Source organism: Fundulus heteroclitus, chromosome 3 (genome assembly GCF_011125445.2).
Source record: "Fundulus heteroclitus isolate FHET01 chromosome 3, MU-UCD_Fhet_4.1, whole genome shotgun sequence".
In the NCBI taxonomy this organism is placed as follows: Eukaryota; Metazoa; Chordata; class Actinopteri; order Cyprinodontiformes; family Fundulidae; genus Fundulus; species Fundulus heteroclitus.
The window spans coordinates 28,608,983-28,632,486 of NC_046363.1; the positions used below are offsets into that span (position 1 = coordinate 28,608,983).

General features: G+C 40.9%; 1 protein-coding gene and 1 long non-coding RNA gene across 5 annotated transcripts; one reads left to right on the top strand and one right to left on the bottom strand.

Moving 5' to 3' along the window:
* Positions 1–810: 810 nt before the first annotated feature.
* LOC110369000 lies at positions 811–1,651 on the bottom strand. Its single transcript, XR_002428606.2, has 2 exons — positions 1,559–1,651; positions 811–1,466 (listed from the first exon to the last, which is right to left on the bottom strand). It is a non-coding gene; the product is annotated as an uncharacterized LOC110369000 (long non-coding RNA).
* On the top strand, positions 1,438–23,089 carry iffo1b (intermediate filament family orphan 1b). Of its 4 annotated transcripts, none has more exons than XM_021320364.2 (9): positions 1,438–2,505; positions 8,055–8,115; positions 8,990–9,085; positions 10,665–10,805; positions 10,890–11,074; positions 11,176–11,302; positions 14,422–14,514; positions 14,913–15,043; positions 17,730–23,089. In XM_021320364.2, exons 1-9 carry the CDS (start codon positions 1,526–1,528, stop codon positions 17,821–17,823), a joined length of 1,908 nt encoding a protein of 635 aa, XP_021176039.2. In that variant the 5' UTR covers positions 1,438–1,525; the 3' UTR covers positions 17,824–23,089. The 4 variants fall into 4 exon arrangements, with proteins under 4 accessions (XP_021176039.2, XP_012725827.2, XP_035991026.1 ...); XM_012870373.3 differs by having other exon boundaries at positions 14,428–14,514; XM_012870372.3 differs by having other exon boundaries at positions 1,526–2,505; positions 14,425–14,514.
* Positions 23,090–23,504: the final 415 nt, after the last annotated feature.

Sequence of the window (23,504 nt, forward strand, 5' to 3'; positions counted from 1 at the left end):
ATATTCAGGTGTAATAGCAGCAGAAGTCACTTCTTTAGGATTATTGCACAATGTATTGAATAGAATTGCACATTAGTTATTGCAATAAAAATAAAAATACAAAACAGAGATAAGGCAGAGGATGTGTTATGCACATTCACGGTGACTTATGTACATGTGTATTGACATATATACCTACCAAGTCCTTCCTCTTCTTCTTATAAACCTGACCGACGTGGTTTACTTCAAAGTATACAGTGACAGCAGAGGAGCTACAATGAACGGCTAACCCCTACGCTGACTGGATAAAGACTAGAAATGTGCGTGTGCAGCTGGCAAGCGGAAACCAGGAAGGAAAGACCACGGACAATGGTGTTACATGAGCGCGTCAGAATGATTGGCATGTGGGGTAACCGATAAGGCCATTCTCCTGGAATTTGAGAGCAGGAACAAAACTATGACCAATCCATGCTCTTCGGACTGAACGGCATACATTGAGTTTTTACAGGCCTGCATCTCCCACAGAGAATTACTTTAAAACCTTCTTTTTGTGAATACATATTGTATTAACTACTTTCAGGATGGAAGGACGATTTTACCTAGTATAACAAAAAGTGTTTCTGAACAGGATCAACAACTATAGCTTTAATGGTCTCCTTGCACAGCCAGTCGATTTCGTTGGACAACCATTTCTTGCAAGGTTTGCAATTGTCCCAAACTGTTTCCGATGGATAGAGCAGCGCTCTGTGAGATGTTTAAAGCCTGGGATCATCTGTTTAATCCCTGTCCTTTGTCCTCATGATGCATTGTGCTCACCAAATAAGTCTCTTGCAGTTTTCACTGAAACAACTTTATTCATAATCTGAAAGCAAGTAGTTGCACCGGATTTTGTTTATGGGATTCAGATTAACAAATTCTGTGAATGCAAACACAGAATGTTTTATTTTTAATAAGGCTTTAAACAAATTAAAACAAAAATACATTGACGTTTGTTCTTGTAACGCGTCAAAAACATTGAGCAAATGGTAGAAATACTGAACCGCGCTGAGCATTGGGGATTTGTGCGCTCCTCTATTAGTGTGTTTACGGTAGGAGGATCCTCCAATCCCGCAGCGCTTGCTCCAGCCTGCCCTGCGGTCGCATCTTCCAATCTGAGCTCCATTAACGAGGAGAAGCTGGATTTGTTTGGTGTTCATTCCTCCTCTGCGTCGTTTCCCCATTCATTTAATTTATGGTTTTTTTTATTTTGTTTTGCATAACATCTCTTTGGTGTCCACCTCTTCTGGTTCCGGCTCCATTTTTTGCCTTTGTTGTGGATCGTCAGGGATCAGGGATCCAGCAGCAGCAGCAGCAGCAACAGCCGACGTTAAGACCTCCGGGCTGTAAGGATCAGGCTTTTATTTATAAGCGCTTACATAATCAGGTTAAAGAGTTGTGCTTTGCGCTGTTTCTGCAGGCTACCCTCCGCTGTACGGCGTAGTTTTATCCTGGGGGAAGAAAAAAAACAAACATTCTGCTGTAGCAAGACATTTGTCCGCCAGAGTTCATGCCAGATCTGCAGCGCTTCAGTTTTAAATACCATAGCATGAATCCTTTGTTGGGGGCCAGCACGCATCACCAGCAGCTCCCCCAGCAGAGCCAGGCCCCGGGACACCCGGACTCCCCCTCCGTCCTCCTTCCCGAAGCCGCGTTTGGCGCACCGGACCCGGCGTCCCTTCTGCTGGCTGTTCAGGCCGCCCCGGGGCCCGATCAGCCGGGACAAACGCAGAGCTCCCCTTACCTCCACCACACCCACAGCAGCCCCTACCTGCACCGCGCAGTGCCGCCGCAGCAACAGCAGCAGCAGCAGCAACAGCAGCAGCAGCAGCCGCACCCCCCTGCAGCCATGGCCCTCAGGAACGACCTGGGCTCCAACATCAGCGTACTCAAGACCCTCAACCTGAGGTTCCGATGCTTTCTGGCCAAAGTGCATGAGTTGGAGCGCAGGAATAAGATACTGGAGAAGCAACTGCAGCAGGCGCTGGATGCCAACAAGGGCTGCCAGGGTGGATGCTGCGAGAACAAGATGCACACCCAGGAAGCAGGGGTGCAGACTGGGTTTGTGGGGACCATCCCGCTCAGGCCGGGGTCGCTTCCCTTCCACAACACCAACAACTCGGCTAGGAGGCCCACAAGCCTCTTCCCACCATCACTCACAACTTTCCCACCAGCAGGCACCGAGAACGCCAGCTGCAATCCGACGATCACCATCAGCCAGTCCTCCCCCTGTGTGGAATCCCCGGGGCTGAACAAAGCAACCCAAAACGGCTCCACCATCCCTCCTCCACGCTTCCTCCCAGGGACCATCTGGTCTTACAACCACACCCGTAAGTTTGGCCCCGGGGCGGAGCGCCTCCCCAGCCCCGGGGTGTCCTGGATGCACCCGGATGGAGTCGGGGTCCAGATCGACACCATAACCCCGGAGATCAGAGCCCTGTACAACGTCCTGGCCAAGGTGAAGAGGGAGAGAGACGAGTACAAGCGCAGGTAAACAGAATGAAACCCGTTTATTTCACTGTTTTTATCAGCAACTCCTCTCACTGCAGATTTTTTATTTTCTCCTCATGCTCGGCTTTGACTAAAAGCGATCGGGGCTGTTTAAGCAGCTGCGGATCGGCCCTTCCTCAGCAGGAGACAGCTGATCTGCGGCGTCTGCACAAAACGTGTCTCCTGCTTAGCCTGCATTCACCTCGTGCATCGAGCACAGCAGCAGGTGCAGCTGCTACGCGCTCACAGGAAGAAAAGCATGTGTGAGGAGCTATATTTAAATTTTGAAGGGCTGTGAAGACAGCAGGAAGGCCAGGGGGTGTCACTCATTTCCTAAAATGCAGCTGGCGCTTATTGGGTTTGATTCACAATACAATTCCTTTGGTTTAATTGTTGGACAGAACTTAGCGTGTCTGTTGCTTTAACGTCGTCATCGTTGTGATGGTCATAAGGGCCAGATTTAGGCCACAGCTGTGAGGTGACATCATTCAGCAATGTTCCCCTCAGGACAACTGTTTACTGCTGCAATGCGTTCAACGTGACTTTCTCTTTAAAGCAATAACGCAGGATTTGCCATATGGGGTTCTGTGGAAAGACTACGAGTAGATAATATCTAACCTGCAGTAGATAACTCCCATAGCATCTCCGTTTTGTAGAAATCCAGATTAGCGAGGAATATCCGTCTCCAGACGTTCTCTGACCTCAGCGTGTCCTGAAAAGCATTTCAAACCACGGGGGCCCTAAGTGGTGATGAGTCTGCAGCGACATTATTTAAATTTGTCGGTGTCAGAGGCTGAAGGCGACGCTTATGGCTAAGTCTGAGAGGGGTCGAGATCAAAGCATATTTCTTTCTGCAAAGTCTGTGTAAGGAACCATTAGCTTTTGCACGGGGCCGCTATCTGTAAGTTGATGATGATTTGCACAGGAAATTAACATAGGAGCCACTGCGTCACCAATTGTCCTCCCGCGTCAAACAACCACTGAGAACTGAACATTTAAAGTCCTCCTAATGACCACATTATTTGACTCAGGTGTGTTGAAGCAGAGTAACAAATAAAAGTTGCAGGACACCGGCCCTCGAGGACCAGGATTGGGGACCACTGACCTAGAGGGACCGTTAGGGCTTTTCCACCAAAGATGATCCCGTTCTTAACCAGGGGCTGGTGCTAGATCCAGTTCTGTAAAATAACCGGTTTGCTTCTCCACCACTTTCCCCTGACATCCGAGTTAGACCCATGTTAATACAGATGTATCGCTCAGCTGCTGTTTGACCGTTTAGTTTTGGGTCTTTGTGAAGGGTCATGGTGCAAGGAGACAATTTAACCACACTAACAATATTGTTCATTACAGCCTTCTGGCAAACAGATGCTCTAATAACATCACATTAATCTGATACCACTGTGAATGCTTCCGATTTATTAACGCCACCTGGTCAGAAATGGTGTTTATGGGTTCAGAGAAAAGTAATCAGCTCAGGTAGCAGCTCTAAGCTGCTTATTGACCCACTTAAAGTCATTGACCATGCTAATTAGACACGTCATTATAGCTAAGGCGCTAATTAAACACGTTATTATAGCTAAGGCGCTAATTAGACATGTTATTGTAGCTAAGGCGCTTTCGTTTTTAATGATTTTGATTTTACTTTAAATGTGACTGATCAAAACCTGCGCTAAACATGCGAGACTTAAACATGCCGCTCACAACATTTTGATTGGCTGCTGTTCCCCATGAGCCTGCATCCAGCAGCAGGCTGTTAATTGGTTAGCGTTGGGGTTTTTTCAAGGCCAGAGCTATAGTAACTAGAATAGAAACTCAAAAGAGCTGCTGCTAAGTAAGCGGTAGCACCAGTGAAGCTCTGGAACCGGTTTGGATGTCTGGGTTTCCCGCTTGGACCCGGTTACCCATGTGACCAGATTTTGGATGAACAGAAGACAATTGCTTTCCAAGTGGAAACGCTTCTCTGTACGTGTTTCACACTGGAAGGTCAGTGGTGGCGCACCACTTCATAGCTCCATCGTCCTCGTCATTATTTTTTTCACTGCGAAAGAAGAAAAAAAGGAGTCCAGTGCAAATGGGCTGAAGGTTCATTAGATAGCGTTAGCATAGATGCATGAAGTCAGAGGGGTTTTATTTGTTTTGGCGGTGTCCATTGTGCCTTTTAGGATCGATATGTATGGGAATTTCTTGCTGGATGCTGAAGATAAATGACCAGTTTATGTCCATTTACTGGACAGTAAAGTATCTTATCTTTTAAGACGGTAAAGGGCTGAGCAGCCGTGAGTTTCAGCCCATAAAACCAGATGATCGAAATCTATACTGAATGAAGAGAGCTATGCACTTACTGCTCATAACCCTCTGACAGAACCTCACTGCAAAAATCCTAAATTATCCCTTTAAGCCGATATGCCTCCATCTCCAGCTGGAGTGAAAGTGACACAATATGAACCTATCTTCCTTTTCCTGGAGGGAATACAGCTTTAAGTTCCCATTTTCTCTACGGGAACACAGTAAGTCATTGTCTTCTCTGAGTGACCTTCACCAGGCCTCATGTTCCTGCGCATTCATCACCGCATGGCCCCGCATTGTGCCCGAACTGAGCAGTGCTGCATTCTTCAGACCGTCCTGCTTTCTTTGCCCGGGGAGACTAAGGAGACTGAATTAACACTCGTGCAGCTGAGACAACAACTTATGAGATCCTCGCTTGGTACTCCAACGCGTCTGTTTGCCTCGCGACATCCTCAAAATGGGGCTCAGCGATTGTGCTTTCTATTTTTCCTGTCTAAGCAGGAGCTGGGCTGCTGCAGGTGCTTTTACGTGACTTATTTTTCACATTTAGTTTTTTCTCTGTAAGTGCCCCTCATTACCCTCCTCTCTGGGAACCGCACTCAGCTTGTCTCAGCTTATCTCTGCTTACCTTTACTTGAGTAAACCAGACGCAAACATCCCACTTCCTCTCCTTTGCTCACATTTTCTTCCATTGCGCAGCCCCCCCCCCCCAACACACACACACACACCGTATCTGCAATGCAGCATGCACTGCAAAGCTGTAGCAGCTGAAAGGAGGGGGCCTCAGCCGTTCTCAACTTTGTGCGCCTCGCTGGCGAATTGAGCGCCCCCCCATACGACGACTAGAGCCCCTAATTCATGACTCAGATCCTTTCAGATTTACTACTCCCTGAGGGGCTATGAGTTCTGCAGCATTTTGCTGTTCAGCCTGAGATTTTTTTGCAGAATGCAAAGCGTGGATTTTCCCTTCATGAGCGTATGTGGTGTAAAGTCATACGAAGTGAGAGATTCAGTGCTGTGGCTTTTAAGTGTATTAAAGTTTAGATTTATGAGCCAGTCGGGTGAGCAGCCAGTCAGGAAGTCGGCAAAGCCCTCAGTTTGGTTCTCACACTTTTCTCCGGTTGGTCGAGGTTGTTTCTTTTTTTTTTTTTTTTTTTTCATGCAGCATGAAAGCAAATGAATGGTTGCCAAGCTTTAGTCGTTGCTTTTTTTTTTTTTGGAGAAATCATATTATATTGCCCTTAGCTTCCACAAGGTTTCAGTGTCAAAAGAATTTGGTCATTGCGTGCAAAGAGCATTTCAATTTTAGCATAGTGCCATGAATCAAAAGAAGATGGAAAATTAAGAACAAAGAACACCAGAAGTCATATTTTCTTTTACCTTGTCTTTGTTATTACAAACCAAGTAATTGATTTCAGATCTTTCAACACATTTAGGAAAAATAGAGTACTGTCATTAACATTTTTCCTTCTCAGTCATTTTCGCCCTTCCTTCACATTGTAAGGAGTGTTTTAATTATTAACATCCACCCCAGTCTAGAGTCCTGTGCTGCCTCTCACAGATTTCCTTCTGGGATTTCCCTGTATTTAGCTTGATCAGTCTTCTAAGCATCTTCTCTGTCGCTGCCGAAGAAACGAACCAACCATCTTGTTGGTTGACACTGCCATCGCTTGTATTTCAACATGGCAATTGGGTATTAGGGTTGATGTGCAAGTTTTTCACAAGACATAGCTAAAAGATCCATCGTAGTGTCCTCCAATCAGTGCACTGCCTTCCAGATGTTTTCGACATGGACATGAATACTTTAGGCAACATGCTAACAGGGCCATACCACTAAAACTGTGGATTTGTGCACTTCATGACTACTAGATGTTGTGGACCTTTGTGCCTCATTCAGAGTTACTATGGGCCTTATAGCGGCTTCCAGCTTCTCCTTCCCTGACCTGCAGGTTTAGGTGGGCGATCAGATCTTGGTATGATTGCAAGCCTGCCATGCTTTTTAATTTTCAGATGGTGGACCACGCAGAGCTCTGTGAGATGTTCAAGGCTTGGGAAATGGTTTTCTAACCTAAACGTCTTTTAAACTTCTCCACAACATTCCCCCTTCGGTCTTCACAATTCTGTTTTGTCCGTTGATGTTTTCTAGCAAACACTTGAGGTCTTCACCGAACATCTGGATTCATACTGAGATTAAATTGATTACACGCAGATGAGCCGGATTGGCTAATTTGGAGACTTCTCAGGGCAAGTAGAAGCCCGGTAATTTAATTAGGGGCATCACAATAAAAGGGCTGAATGTAGATGCTTGCCACACGCGTGTTAGGTTTTCATTAGTCTAACTTCTTGCAAACACCACACTTTGTGTTGCTTTCTCAAATTAAAGTTCTAATAAATGATAGTAAAAATTGTGTTTGTAAGCTGCCATAGCTGCTTTTCCTGATTTGGTTGCGCTTTATCTTTCTGGGAGGAGCTGAGCAGTCGGAATTGCTTGTTCAGGATCTCCGTTTCCTTCTTGTTTCTGTTGACCACATCTTTGTATCGTCTTGGTTTGCTTTGTTTCTTGTAATGAATGGGTATAGTTTAAACCGTCGGCCTTGTGTCTGGTTTTCTCTCTGTCCTGCTTTTGGTTCCCTTCATCTCTAGCTACTAAAGCTATTGTAGAGTACAAAAGGAGCTGTTGCTGAATTGATGCGGTGCCATCTGACCGACTGGAGATCACGAGTGTCCATCTCAAGTTTGCATGGAAGTTTTCCTTTCATGCATGGATTCTTCCATCAGCAATTGAATGGTGGTGTTCACAGCTGAGGCAGGAAATAAACAAAACCCGTGCAATCTCCATTGGTTTATGAGTTCCAACTATGAACTGAAACCAAATGTTTGATCCCGTGTGTGAATAACAAATCAGAGGGATCATTGTTGAGATTTCTTAGTTGATGTGTTACAGATAAAAAGCAAGACGGTTGCGTTTTTAATCAGCTGATTCAGAGGCCATCAGGAGGGCTATATGGGAAATAGCCGTTCTGTTGTATGACATCTGGAGTTGTGGGATGTAGTGTAATGTTAAAAAAAGGATGCTCTTAAATGCTTAACAACCTCCAGACATATTTGAGAATGTGACAATTTACATTATCTTTCCTCACCAGAGTCAATTTACTGCATATTTTGGTTTCCCACATAAGATCTGTATGATTCACTGCACTTAATAGTTGCCTGGATTAAGACGCTCCTGAACCCCTACTTACCCTGACATGCGTGTCTTTCAGATGGGAGGAGGAATACACGATGAGGATGGACCTGCAGCAGAAGATTGCAGATCTTCAAGAGGTAACGCTGTGCTACCTCGTGCGAATCGACCTGCTTTGCAAAAAGAAAAGCCCCCTGCACGAAAACGTTAACATTTTAACACACGAAAGCTCGAGCTAAAGATGGTTGGTGGTTGTGGTTACAGGAAATGTACGATAAATCACGATAAAAGTTTTGTATCAGTTTAGTCATCTGTGGTGAAACTGATTTATTGAACTGATTCATTGAACTGATTTATTAGATGTAAATACTATGCCAAAGCTACGGGATGAATGTGATGAGCTATGACCGTCACACTTTGCCTGCAGTCATAATTTCCTTTCTCCTGCCTGTGGCACATTTTCCTCCAAAACTATAATATCTATTGACGCATACTGCAGCTATTGATCTCTGCTGATCGTTAACTTTTAAATAATTCAAAATTTGTTCTGACAAAATAAATGTTCACCAAGGAAATCATACCTCTGAATTAGACGCTTATCTCTCTGCATCGGTTTACCTTATTTGGGCTTCCTGCAGTTGTGTTTTGTTCTACGCACATTATGTCTTTGGTTTCCTGTGTGTTCGTGCTTCTTTAAACTTACATGGTGCGTTGCCAGGAATCTTTATCTTGACCCCGTTTAGATGGCATCACTACAAAGCTGGATCAACCGCAAGCAGCAGCAGCAGCAACAAAACAAGCACCACTCTAGAAAGAAAAAGAGTCTGACCATGGCTGCTGCGTTAGGGTTAGGACTTCTCCACAACTCGAAAATGCACCTACAGTGTTACTGTTCACTTTGCAGAGACGAACAGCTTGCCTTTTGTTGCCGTCTTCAGCTTTGCATGTTACAGAGCAGGGCATATCTGCAGGTGCTTGCGGAAACCTTGTTTCTGGTTACTGTCGTGTGTGCAGGACCTGCAGGAGAGCGAAGGTTGTCAGGACGAGCTGGCTCTCCGAGTGCAGCAGCTGAAGGCAGAGCTGGTTCTCTTCAAAGGCCTCATGAGCAATGTGAGCAGAGCGAATACAGTCCTGAGATGATCGTTGCTTTTGTTTTAGCAGGAATGAGCTTTTCTTCATTATACAGTCTGCACATCTGCATTTTCTAAACAATACGTGTGGATTTATTATTCATGGTATTTATTAGTTAACACTACTCTCTGCTAAGGTTCTTTAACGTTGAAATGAAACCCGTGGCTGATTACTGAGCCTCAGCCTCCCAGCTATAATGCCTTGCAAATGTATTTATACCTCTTGGTTTTGTGTGTTTGTGAGCTTACAAACTTATTCTTATTCTGACAAATATCAATGTATTTTTTTTCAGTGGTAGAATAACATGAAGGGGCATTAAAAAAATAACAAATTATTAAAAAAAATTGTTAGAAATAAACTTGTATCAAGCATTTTAAATCTGCAAACAAGTCTTGCCATAGATTCTCAGTTAGATTTTGGTCTGGACTTTGACTAGGCCATTCTAAGAGATGAATATGCTTTGGCCTAAACCAACTTATTGGTACTCTGGCTGCATCTTTAGTGTTTCTGACCAACTGGAAGCCAAACCTCCACCAGAGACTCAATTTTTCTCCAGACTATCAGATGTTCTTCTGGGAGTGCCCCCCTCATTTAGCCCCATCCATCATTCCATCAGCTCTGACCAGCTTCCACGTCCCTGCTAAAGCGAAGCATCCCCACATCATGATGCTGCTGCCCTTGTGTTTCATCGTGGGGAAAAAGGTGCAATGCAGTTTTTGTTTCCTCAAAAAACGTTTATATTAGGTCTCATCTGAGCACCTTCTTCCACATATTTGCCATATCCCCTACATGGCTTGTCAACCAATAGCTTATTGTTACCCTTCATATTTGTGAAGTTAACCAATAACTCAACTCAATGTCTCACCTGAGCTTTGGATCTCTGCAGCTCCTACAGAGTTGCCGCGGGCCTCTTGACAGATTTAATTTCTCCCTGCTCGGCCTGTTAGTTGAGGTGGACGGCCATGTCTTGGCAAGTTTGCAAAATGTTTCTATTTAAAATGAATGCATTGAAAAGGCATCAGCATGAGATTTTCAAAGCTGTGGGTATAATTTTATAACCTGATTGCCCCTGACCAGTCTTCTATCTTCCTGGGGCTTTTTGTTCACTGATGTTCTCTAACAAATCTCTGAGACCTTTACAGAACAGCTGCTTCCACACTGATATTAAATTGTATCATCTGTGGACTCTACTAATTAAATGACTTGTGAAGGCAATTAGTTGCGGTGGATTTTCTACAGGAGTAACAGAGTAAAAGGGAGTTTTAAATACAAATGCACACCACACTTCTTTGATTTTTGTATCTAAAATCTGTTAAAAACTACATATCGCTTAACTCTCACCTCACAATTATACGCTTTGTGTCGTTCTGTCATTGAAATGTTCAACATTTTTGTTGTAATGTGAAAAAAAAACCAATGTATAAATACATTTGCAAGTTGTTATACTAATGCTGTAACAATAATCCAGTAGAGGAGCAGGAATGTTTTGATAGGATCTCCTGCAGTCTCTTCATTGCCATTATTTTTTGGAAAGGACACATTTTTCTGTCCTCTGCAGAATTTGTCTGACTTGGACACGAAGATCCAGGAGAAAGCCATGAAAGTTGACATGGACATCTGCAGGCGAATCGACATCACTGCTCGTCTGTGCGATGTCGCGCAGCAGCGGAACTGCGAAGATGTGATCCAGATGTATCAGGTACTCAGACGTTTGCTTTTGTTTAGTGAACATCGACTGTGTTGGTCTGATCTCTAGAGACTAACCCTGTTAATGTCGCTGCAGGTTCCAAACAACCAATCATCACTGAGTATTCGGCGTAAACCAACCCCGCTTTCCTTTAACGGGAGCGAGTGTGACGAAGCTGTCAGCACCTCTGAAAGCGACGTGGGCGTGGCTAAAGAAGAGGAGCACTTTGGCTCGTCAGCCAATCAGATCAACGAGGAGATGCAGAGGATGCTGACTCAGCTGTGAGTGCTCGGCACTTTAAGCATGAAGACAATTATCTGGGCGTAATTCAGGCCTATTTTATTAATCACTAAACACACGCTTGTTTATGCTGTAACCACAGACGTGAGTGTGAGTTTGAGGATGACTGCGATAGTCTGGCCTGGGAGGAGACTGAAGAGACACTGCTTCTTTGGGAGGATTTCCCAGGATGCACTCTGCCTCCGGATCCAACCCACCCACCAGGAGAGGTAAGCCGTAACCACGCGAATTGCTTTTAAATCCTGCCGTGAAGACCTGAATAGATGATGCATTGACGACAAATTTATAAAATTAAATTTAGACTATTTGAATTCTCAGGAACCTGAAAGCACAATCGTAATGACAAGGCTCTTTAATCTTGAAGGTAGCGCCACAAGTTTAGGATTGTTAACATGCAAAATAACAAGTCTTTACTCAACCTTCACTTGGGCATATATTGTTTTAAATGAGCCAGAGGCGTTTGTGATATATTTTAAAGTTGTCTTTGGTGTGACTTGAATTGGCTTGCAGACTTTCTGGAGGCCTTTTTAAAGTTCTTCTTTGGACTTTTGCTGCTTTGTTTTATTTCCATTTCAGTAACTGGCTAGTTTCAGAGCAATGTTGTTTTTTTTGTGCTCCTTAATTCTCCTTTAAATGATTTTTAGACAAAGAAAAATTGGAGAAAATCAGTATAAATGTAGTCTGAGAACATTTGACTGGAGATCTTAGAAGTGATTATTTTGTTTTTACTTTTATTCAACCTTTATTGAAACAGATAAACCCCCAATGAGATCAGGATTTCTTTGACAGAGGTGACTTGACAAAGAAAGGCAGCGTAGGTGAAAAGCAGCACATATTGTTGTGGACAGAAATATAAAAACACACACATTACAAACATTAAAATGTGAACATTTTGGCCATTTAAAATGCAGGAGTTATAATTACAGTAACAGAATAAAAATTTATTAATTTAAGAGTTGAAGCAGGCACCATTCAAAGAATAACCTTAGACAAAAACTATTATATAATTTCTATTAATTTTTTTTTCTGGACGGGCATCACGGCTCCGTTTCCCCTATTAGGTGTAACAAATGCCTAATGTGGGCAATGCAGTTATTATTAAAGCCTCACTTATCTCAAGATAATCAATCACCTTATTCCACTCCCGAGTCATGTAAGCTCTACAGGTTTATCTAAAGTCAAATTTTCCACGACAACATGTGGTTGAAGTTCCTGCTGCGCCTGTTGTTTTTGGAAAGGAAGGTAAAATACTGTGACGACATCTGCAGTTAAATATTCTGTTATTCATTTAGTTCAGACATGGATAATCTTACAGCTCACTGCTACAGCTAATTACCATGGCTAAACGTGCAGGAAATGTTATTTTTTATTTTTTTTTCTCGAAGAAGGGAGCTGTTGATTTTGTGTATTCTGTGGGCCGCAGTGGAGTATTTGTCATAAAAGAAAACAGTTTATTAGGACTGGGTATCGCTTAAAATTTCAAGAATCGTTTCGATACCAATTCTCAAGGTTTAAAATTTATTCATTTTGATCCGATTTAAAATTGGATTGCTGGTATTAAAACATTTTTTTTACCTGAATTACATGACTGTATAGTTATGCAACATATTGATACATGTATTAGATTGAAATTTAACAGCAAATTGATAAAGTAATGGTAGTTAATGGTGACTTTAAGGACCAAACCCTTTCCCTGAATGTTGACAGTTTTCACAGACATACCCAAACAGTCCAGGGTAGAAAACAGAGGATGATAACAGAGATATCTACGGCTGCTATTTGGACACTAACCTGGTGCATTATTAAAAATATGACATTAACATTTCACCTACCGGAGTGGAGTGTGGGCCAGAAATTCACAGTGGAAAATACTTTTTTTTTTAAAATCAATCTTTGGTCATATGAATCGATTTTTAGGAATTAGTATAAGAATTGATTCATACATTTTTTTTTTACACAGCTCAAAGGAGTATATAAAACACTACAAATATGATAAACGTTCTGCTCACCAAGCTCAGTGGTCTGGGTATTGCCTCCCTGTTTATCTTTCCTCTTCCGTCAACCTTGTCTTGTTACTTCTCTAAAATCCAAGTTTCCAGCAGACCGTTTAGCTTCACCTGTACTTCCACAAAACTCACCAAAGATTTCTGCATAGCAAAAGTCTTTTCTGTGTCGGCTACATAATCTTTCAGCATTTTCTCCCTTAAAAAGGCATTTTTTGTGTCAAGAAGACAATCCTTTTGCAATTATTTATGTAAGAAACATCCAGACAATGCAGGATTAGAAGCTACTCTATATCATTGTACAGTTTATGTTTTAAAATGACTTGGATGCTTTGAAAAACATTACAAAGGCTGATTGTTATTTATGTTTCTTTTCCAACTTAAATTTTTAGGTTTTCTGACTCTGAGATATGATTGTAACAGGACTAATTTGTCCTCTATTTGCCCACTTTCCTAATCTTTCTAAGCACCCACTTTATGATTTGTTTTAATGAGTACAAGTGCAAGACTGAAAATGACTGAAAAGCAGCAAAAATGCAAAGAAGATCTTTTGAAAGGCCATATATGATGCATATCTGTACCTTTTAAAAGGTCACAAGTCTGTCTAGAAGAAAAGAAAAATCCAAAGAGATTAGAGGTGGCTCACTTTTACACCGCAGCACAAGAGAGGGTCCCCAATCCTTCTGCTGACTGGAAGGTCTGCTAGCGCTCTTTAAAATCTGTCTCCACTGTCTTCTTTGGCATACATCTATTCACATTGTAATATTCAAAAGATTTTTATTCAGCAAAATGTAAAGCCCATCTTCGTTTAATCAAAAGTTTCAAGCTCGACAGCCAACGGGCAGCTCAATCGGTTTAGTTTAGAAAATGGAAATCCATGTTTTATCCTTTTTATGCCACATTTTCCCTGTGACCATCAGGACTTAAAAAAGGGACTTTGTATGTTGTGTACATCTGTTTTTTTTTTTATTTCCATAGAGTTTTTAAGGCCCTGATGGTCATGAGGCGTCTCCCCATAAGACCGGGACAGTTTTAGTCCTGAGACCTTTGTTGTTGCTGTGTGGTTGTTCCCAAAAACAGTGCATGTAGGTGTTTGATTTCATTCAGGAGCTGCTTCAGTGTTGAACGGCCTGTTTTCCCATTGGAAACAAACAGCTGTGTTAGTCAGTGAAATCTGAGCATAAAACAACCATGGCAGCTATGGTTGGACAGTCGTCTCCCCAGTGTCGGATTGTTTGGCTCATTTTATGCTTACGACATTTTATCGCCTCTACACATTTCTTTTCCTGTTCTCAAAATGTCACTGCTTCTGTGTTTGTCTGTGGGAGGAGGACTCTCTGGAAAAGGTGATTAATGACACAGAATGTCTGTTCAAGTCCCGCGAGAAGGAATACCAAGAGACAATTGACCAGATTGAGGTCAGACATTTTTTAAACTCAAACGTGTTAAATAAGATTCCTGTTGATGTGTGTTGCCATTTTTTCCCCTTCATTTTTATTCTTTCTTTCTTTCTTTTGCATTCTCATGTCATCGAAACAGAGATCTGACCCAGCTTTCCATGCGTGTTATACATGTGTTGCATGCACATTTGGACCTTGCGATAACTTGTGGTGTGAAATCTTAAAATGGAGACCAAAAAAAATGACTCCGTAAAATATTAGAATGTTTTTCTGATTTAGATTTAGTCATTAAAGTTGGGTTTGAAACAGTATTTTCTAATCTTCTAAATGTGAAACACAGTTGTTCTTTTTAATTAGGTCTAAGTTTGATTGCCTGTGGTTTTATGGATTTGAATTCTTTGGAATGTGTTTTCCAGCTGGAGCTGGCCACAGCCAAGAGCGACATGAACCGGCATCTGCACGAGTACATGGAGATGTGCTCGATGAAGAGAGGCCTGGATGTTCAGATGGAGACCTGCAGGAGACTCATCACTCAGAGTGGAGACAGGTACTAACTCACAACTGGCTTTTATGTTCTCTTTTCTCTAATCAGGTTCTCCCTTACACTAAAAAAAAATGTTTTAGAAGCTTTAATGTGGATAATTGTCAATTTTTTTAAACATAATATTTCCCCTTTATATGTTTTGTATATTTTTCATGCACATTTGCACCTGAAAAGTCAGCTTTATTGTCAATTCTTCACACGTACCAGACATACAAATAAATCGAAATTACCTTCCTCACCATCCCACGGTGAAGACAAGACGTTTCCTACCATGTAAGGTAGTCAAAGCCAGACACATCTAACATTCAAGTAAACAAAAAATAAATAAGAAGGTGCATATATAGAATGAGGAAGTCAGATCACAGTGTCCTCTTAAATAAATGGAAGCAAAAATGTAAAAATAGTACGAAGACATTCAGAAAATAATAATGCAAAGTCAGGCAAAGTAAAGTAATGGCAGCTGAAGTATTTCTGTTTGACCTAAGTATGCAAGTGGTAAATGTGTTCAGGTAATAGCAGCAACAGTGGTTTTCTGTTTTTAATGAAGTGTGCAAGGGGCATTATAGTGCAAGGCACTCACTGTGTGGCTCAAAGGTTTAGAGTCAACAGTATTATGCAGCTGAGAGCGGAGAGACTTTAACATCTTAACAGCCTGATATATGAAGCTGTTTGTGAGTCTGATGGTGCAGGAGCCTCTTCCCAAAGGGCAGGAGATCGAACAAATTGTGAGCGGGGTGACTTGCATCCCTCCCAATAGTGACCGCCTTGTTGGTGAGGCGGGTGTTGTAAACGTCTTTCAGGGAGAAAAGTGGAGCACCAAGGATCCTTCCTGTTCACTATGCGCTGCAGGGCTTTGCTGTTGTAGTCTGTGCAGCTTCTGCCCCACACAGCGATACAGCGGGCGAGGACATATTTTAGAAGGGTTATGGTAAATATAAATGTTCTGATGAGTTAAGGCTAAAACTGTCCCATAGTTTTGCCTTTAATTGTGTGTATAGATAGATTTTACATGGATGGATGGAGATTTAATTATCAATGTTCAAACAGCAGCAGGTTTGGACTTTTTTTTTTTTTTTTTTTTAGCTTTTTACAGCACTAGTGGCTTGTTTTTCATATAGTGGGCTGGCAGGAAAGGGGGTGCGAGAGAGGGGGAGAGACATGCGGCAAAGGACCACAGGTCGGTGTCAAACCTGGGTCAGCCATGTCGAGGACTAAGGCCTCCGTGCATGGGTTGTGCACGCTAACCACTGCGCCACCGAAGCACAGCCAGACTTTTAAGACCTTTAAAATAGCCTTATTGTCGGGTATCAGCTCATCTGAAGCTTAGAAGTTGTGAGGTTTTTGTTTTAAATATTTTTTTAGTGATTCCAGTTAAGAATTTCCAGCCTTAATTATCACTTTGGTCTAATGTAATATTCTGATTATCCAAAAAAAAAACTGAATGTGGGGTTTTGGAATAGAATAGAAATCCCATTTATCAGTGGGGAAATTTTGGATTTTCATCAGCTGGTAGTCAGAACCATTTAAAATAACTTAAAAGAATCCTTGAAATATACGACTACATGTATAAAAAGCCTATATGCACAATGAACAACATTTCACTGATTTGTAAAGGAACAATGCGTGGTACCAGGTTGTAGCAAAAATGCAAATTTCCACCTGTAGTCCATGGACAGGTTATTTATAATTTAATAGACATTGTGAATTGATGAATTGATTTTGTTTATTCTTGTTCCTGGTGTTAGTTTTATTAACTGGTTTTTGTAGGAATGAGCGACATAATACTTTGGAGGTTTTCTGAGCCGTTGTTCTGGCTCACATCAAAGTATCTTTATTTTTTCTGCCTTGGGAGAAATATGCTTTAGTCAAAAGGTTTCACTGCAACAACACATAGTGCGCTCATCCATAACTTCACAGACATAAATTAATAAATAATAATCATTTTTGTTGTCATTGCATGATAAATTGCAATGAAATTTGTCCTCTGCATTTAACCCACCCCTTAGGGGTGGGTTAAATGCCACTGTGTGGTGCCCAGGGAGCAATCTGGGGCTATGCGACCCAGAGTGGTCGAACCACTTGGCCGCCACTCCCCATATGTAAATAAAACAGGATTCACAGGAAAAATTTCACAGGAAAAAAACACTTATTCAAGAAAAAACCCTATTTGGGGAAGGTTATTTTAAACAGTGCCATATTTAGTATCCTCTGAGTTAACGGTGAACTAAAGCAGTCCATGCTCCTCCTTATCCCTTGCACACAAGATCACAAAACCAAGCAGGTTTCCTGGCTGTCTTTTCATTTTGTACTAAAAGCTCATTAATGAGCTGAACTGATGATGGTATGAGTGGATGTTAGTGCCAGCTGTGTTTACAGAGAAAAACTCTGTACCTTCCTCCTGAGTTTAGTAATGTATGTTCAGAGTGCAGAACGTATCTGATAAAAAAAATAAAAATCCTTATTGTTCTGCTTTTTTATTCTTGGCCCGTCCTTTAGAGAAGTCAATCAGCTAAATCTGTGACTGTTTTCACATTTGTTCTTTTTACCTAAAGAAACTTTGAATTCATTTGAATTTGTGCTCTCTCAGTTTTTACAGTATATCGTTACAATTCTGTTATGAAACCTTTAAGCTCAAGAATCACTCTCTGTCCTATTTATGTGATTCTCTTTCTGTCTCTTATACCTGTAGTAGCCCTGCCGTACCGTCAGAAGAGAGTGACCAGAGAGATACCGACCGGTCTTCATCGTCCCCGCCCTCTTCGTCGAGCAACGGGAGATCTTGACACTTCGTCGCTCGGCCGTCAGAAGATGCTGCGTTCATGTTACCTCTGCTGCGAACAGCGACAGTACCACACTGTATACACGCGAAACCATGGCGAGAGCGTGTCTACGTTTCAGCATACTCATTCAACAGATCATGCAATTAATTGATGACGTGTTGAGCGTTAATATCAGTCTGAGGGAACACTGAACAAGCAGACCCTGCGATCGATCTCAGAGTTCAAGAGAGTTAAGACCCTAATCTGTAAGAAAAAACAAGCTGCTGTTAATCCTCGTGATGCAGGGAGGCAACAGAAAACTATAAAAAAATAAATACATTTCCAAATCATTATTGAGATAGATGAGCAAATTTAAGGTAATCTGTTACCCTCAGTAAAGTCTCTACAAAGACTGCAAGGTTTACTCATCTTCTATTTACAGTCTTTTTCCCCATAAATATCCAGCTAGAAATAAATTGTTAAAGTTATCTTTTTTTTTATTAAACCATCAGGTAGTTTCTAATCAAAGTTTAAAATCCAACAGGATTTCCTGTTGCGGAATTTATATGCCTTACAGACATCCCTGTGAAGTAATATCATAAGGTAACTTTGCCAAATCACAGACATAGATAAACATTCTACTATTTCTTATTATCTAGTATCAAAACATTGTTTGAATTTGGGCTGGACATAACACAGAACTTCAAACATGTCTCGCCTGTTTAGTGTGCAGTGACTCGGAAAGAAGTCAAAGACATGTTTGTCCACTCCCATTATTTATAGGCCGTGAATCATGTCATTTCCCCTCCCACCTCTCAGGCTAGAAATGGCTCCCTTCAGCTGGACAGCTGCAAAGAATTAACTCGCAACCTCGCTGTAAGTTGCATGTTAATATTCTTGGAGTCAGGCTCTAGAGGAGCAAGCCACATGTTGCTTTCAGAGAACTTTATGCAAGCCTTACTACTGAGTGCTACATTTAAAAACAACAGACAAGCAACATAATCACTGACAACCTACCGAATCATTTAAAAAAAAAAACATGAATGCAATAAAGACTGAATAATGATGTTCTCCAGAGGATAACCTTTAGAAGCTAGCTTATGGGCTGCAGAGTAGCTATGTCGATGTAAACAAAACAAAAAAAGAATTGCTTTGTGTCAGAAAAACTAAATGTTACTGGAAGTAAAAATTTTTTTTTACTTCCAGTTACTTCCAGTTTTAATGGGAGTTCTGTGTAGTTGATATTAGCAATCAAAAGCTGACTGAGTAATCTCAATTTAGAGAAACTAAAATAAATCTTGACCAGAAAATCATGCTAACAGCTCTCAGAACCAGTCTTTTGATTTTCTGAGGTCGTTCAGAGTTACCCACTGTTGATGAGAAATTGACTGTTCAAATAACCCTCCACAGAACACGACTTTAAATGATCTAAATGGCTCATTTAAGCTCCAGGTTGTGTTAAAGTGGCAGAAAGCTACTTTTAAACCATCCACACTCATTATCCATTAGCTTGAGTCTTTGGTTTGAAATAATCTTTCAATTCTTCAAACTCTGCAAGAACTTATTCACTAAGGTATTTACTACACAAAACTGCTCCACAGATCCTCACCTTAAGCAATTCAAGCTATTGCTTTACATTCAGAGGTATTTTAACATGTCAAAAATCTGCTTTGGACCTGGACTGACCGGCTTTTACCTCTCCGATCAGAACTAATCTTTATTTCTCCAAACTGAAGCAATTTAGACCTGTTCAGTGCAATTAAGATATTCCCTGAAACAAATTACGAATGCAAGACATGTAACATAATGAAGATCTTTTAAATATCAGGAGAGAGTAAAGCTTCCTTTTAAACATGTTAGGATGGGTTTAAAACATGTTAATTAAATTTTTTTGTTCAAAATCCTTCTCAGGTTATGATAATTTAACCTCTTCAGTTCTGTCTATGTTGAGCTTCTTGTTTTTAGGGCCCTGTCATTTTTATGCAAATAATCTTTATTTGGCCATGCCCCTCTAACTCTGTGTTTAAACTCGCACTTTGGCAATGTGGCTGGGACACTGCCGTCTAAAAAAAAAAAAAATGAAGCCACGCGGCTCTGTTCTCTATTGCAGCCAACAACAAAACATTTGTCTTTTCCAGCAGCCATTTTCCAGCTCATACTGGTACAAAAAGCCCCTCAAACGGGCCCCTCTTCTACTGAAGAAGTGGGCGGAGCTCCACTTGGGTTGCTAGGTGAGGGGCAGTGCCTGCTGATTGTGATGTAACAATCGGGAGGTTTTTGAAACGGCTTGTTTTCCAGACACCAACAGAACATTTATTTATTTATTTGTTTATTTGATAGGGACAAGTATGTTTCATGAATCATGTCACTCACTACAACATTTTAGCTAAGGCTAATTCTCAATTCCTGTCCCCAGTTAGGATTTTACACAAAACACAGTGACTGTACACAAGGCACAACAGAACAAATTACACACTAAAACATCACAGATACAAGATCAGGTCAGTTAAATTATTAATGTTCACATATCTGACCTTTCAATAAAAAGTCTTTAAGTTTATATTTAAAAAGGACCCAGTTTGACTCTCCTTTCAGTTCTTAATTATTCCTTACCAAAAAAAAGGCTGGATTTTGTTAATTGTTTTTTTTTTTTTAGTGCTTGGATTGTTTCTAGAAACAGTAGCAACCCAAACGGAAGTACAGAAGGGAAGTCTGCATTATAGCTCCTCTTTAAATATGCTGGCTTGTGGGCCTGAGAGTAAATTTGCTTGAACAAAATTAAAGCCCTGTTTTATCTAATACAATTATTTTCAAGACAAGGATCAAATTTCTTTTTTTTTAAAAAAGGGGGGGAGGTGAGGGTCTGTGGAGTCATGGAGCAAATCTGCCTTGGACTTTGGGTCGCTCTGATTATCTGTTAGCTTGATAACTGTTGAAAGCTCAGCTGTTTCTCCAAGTTAGGGTGTTTAGAGGGTTGAAGGCTACTGGCTGCTTTTAATTTCTCCCCAGAACCCCACTTTGAATAATCTGAACTATCCTTTTTAAACATGGAGTTGATCTAAGGTAACATAAATCTTCTTTTTCAAAAGATTGGTGAGTAAAGCTGAGTAAGGCTAAAAGCTTTACTCATCAATGGAAACTAATCTTTGAGTTTTGTTGTTTGGAGAGCTACTAGTAAAAGATGCTGACAGATAATATTTCCTAAGAATCTCACTTTAAATTATTCAATTTATGGTTGGAGTTGTTTTAAAATGGAAGAAATCTGCTTTCTCCACCTAGATGTTAGCTTATCTCATTGGTGAAAACTCATCATTATTTAACTCAACTAAAGTAAATCACTTAACCAAAAGTAAGATATTATTAGCCTACAAGCCCTCTAAAGAACCTCACCTAAAACAATTCAAAATATCAGTTTAATGTTTGAGTTGGTTTCAGATCTGTTTTCCTGACTTGCCAGAGAAAACTAATCTCCATTTCTCCAGATTTAGGATTTATAAAACTGCAGCTGATCTAATGACTTTGAATAAGATATCCTCAGAACTCCACCTAATTGTTCCAAAGCAGTGCTTTAAGTTAATCTCAGAGATAAAAGTCCAAAACATTAAGCAGCTTCAGCAGCAAGGAAAATTAAAATCAACAGCTAGCATCCACAGACATGTCTTTATCCATCTTTTGTGGGGTGAACAGCAGCACTAAGCACAAGGATTGTGCCGCGGCAATCACTGTGGAGAAGAAAAACGAATAACTTTGAACTGAGCCATAAAGTATGTATACATTACATTGATAATACTCCTAAAGCTTGCCTGGAGCTGGTGTTGTACCGTACGCTAAGAATCGCAGACACTTTGAGCTGTTAATAATGCAGCTTAATATAGCTTAGAGTGAGTAGGTTGTTTAAGCAAAGCTGCATGATGGAGCAGAACATTTGTAAAGACAGCAGCGGAAGTGAAAATTGTCATAAACTGACATAAATTACTCACTTAGTGCCAAAATAAAAGTCAAGATTGTGACTCAATAGGAAATAGCTGAGAGAAGAAAAAAAAAATGAAGCTATGTTACCAAGGTGCTTGATGTATATAACTAAACCTATTTTTGAGCCTAAGAAGCGTTTGCACATAGAAGGGAAGCAAAACTCTATGAATCATACGAAGCAGTCAGCACTATTGTAAAACAAATGACACTAGAAATAAACTTGTTTCCACTTCCTCAACATATTTCAGGTGATATTATAACACATACCTCATGTTTTAATTTATGTTGCCTTTTTGGTACCTTCGATCACCAAATGAACACGCTGATACAGGATAGCATCGCTGGTTATCATCACTGTCAGGGGAGAGTAAACCCTACATCACTGCTGTACAATACTATCAAATACTCCTTCTACTTTCATTCAGTCTAGTTAAACCAGGTGAAACGTTGTGATTCTCACTCCGGTACGGTCGATAAACGACGACAGCTTTTCAGCTTTTGCATGTGAGGCTCTTTGGATCAGCTGCTTGAGTGTTTTTCTGCCGTTTGAATCCAGAAAGAAAGATAATCAGATCAAATGTGAGCCACGTGAGCCCTAAAATGCCATTTCTTCTTACTTTCAGACACCGAGTGAGTCTCTACTGTATGCATGTGTCAGTGTGTCTGCTTTTTGACTCTTTTCAGTGGGTGTTTTTTTAAAACGACTTTTACTGGCGCAGGTGCACAGCGTTGTAGAAAAGGAAACAGAATAACTGAAAGGTGACATTTTAGACTAAACGCTCTTTAGTCTGTGGTCACCCAGGAAATTCAAAAATCAAATGATTGCTTTTTTCCATTAGTAGACTTCCTTTATAAGTGTATGTGTTGGCCAAGTAAAGTCTATTTAAAAACCACTCAACTTCAGGAAAATTAACCCGAGAAATACCAACGCTTTTGCAAAACCACTGTACAATGGCTTTGAATGGATAGGAAAATATAGCTTTGAATATTTAGATGAGCTCAAAGAAGAGCGTCCACAGCCACATGCCTGAAACGAGAGTTAAAATAAACTCTGAATTAGAATCAATAAAATCTTTGGCAGATAAAGACATACAAGTGTGTTTATTGAAGAGAAAACCCTTACCCCAAGAGTTTTAATACAAATTTGTGTCATGTAAAATTTGGAAACTAATCCTGTGGACCTATCAAGAACTTTGAGTGTTTGACTTTGCGTCAAAACCAATTTTTTTTTTTTTGGCTTTAAAGCTTTACTGCGGAGCTAAAGTATGTAATGTGTAAATAGAGACTGAATGAATAAAAGATGCAACTGATGAACAAACGTTTGTCTTTTCTTTTACGCAACAGTTTTTCCTAAAGCTACAGTTAATAATTACTCACCATCCTCACATATTTATAGCTTTAAAGTAATCTTTAATGACATGTCTGTTTGTTTCTTCACTGACACTAAGATTACCGTTTTTTGTGGCCCAGCCAGAGTCCTGACTTGAATCTGAGAGATGGTCTGTGGAGTGAATTTAAGATTAGGATGATAGCAAGGAGACCTTCAAAGTTTAAAGATCCGGAGCTCATCATCAAAGCTGAATCATCAAAATATCAGTGAAAACCTACAAAAAAAAAGCAGCGGAAGCAACAGCAGTCCCCAGTCGGCTGGGTTTGAGGTCAAACTTATCAGATCCCAACATGGAGGCGCATCAATTTGACGTTAGTGGCGCTAGTAAAAACCCATTAACTAC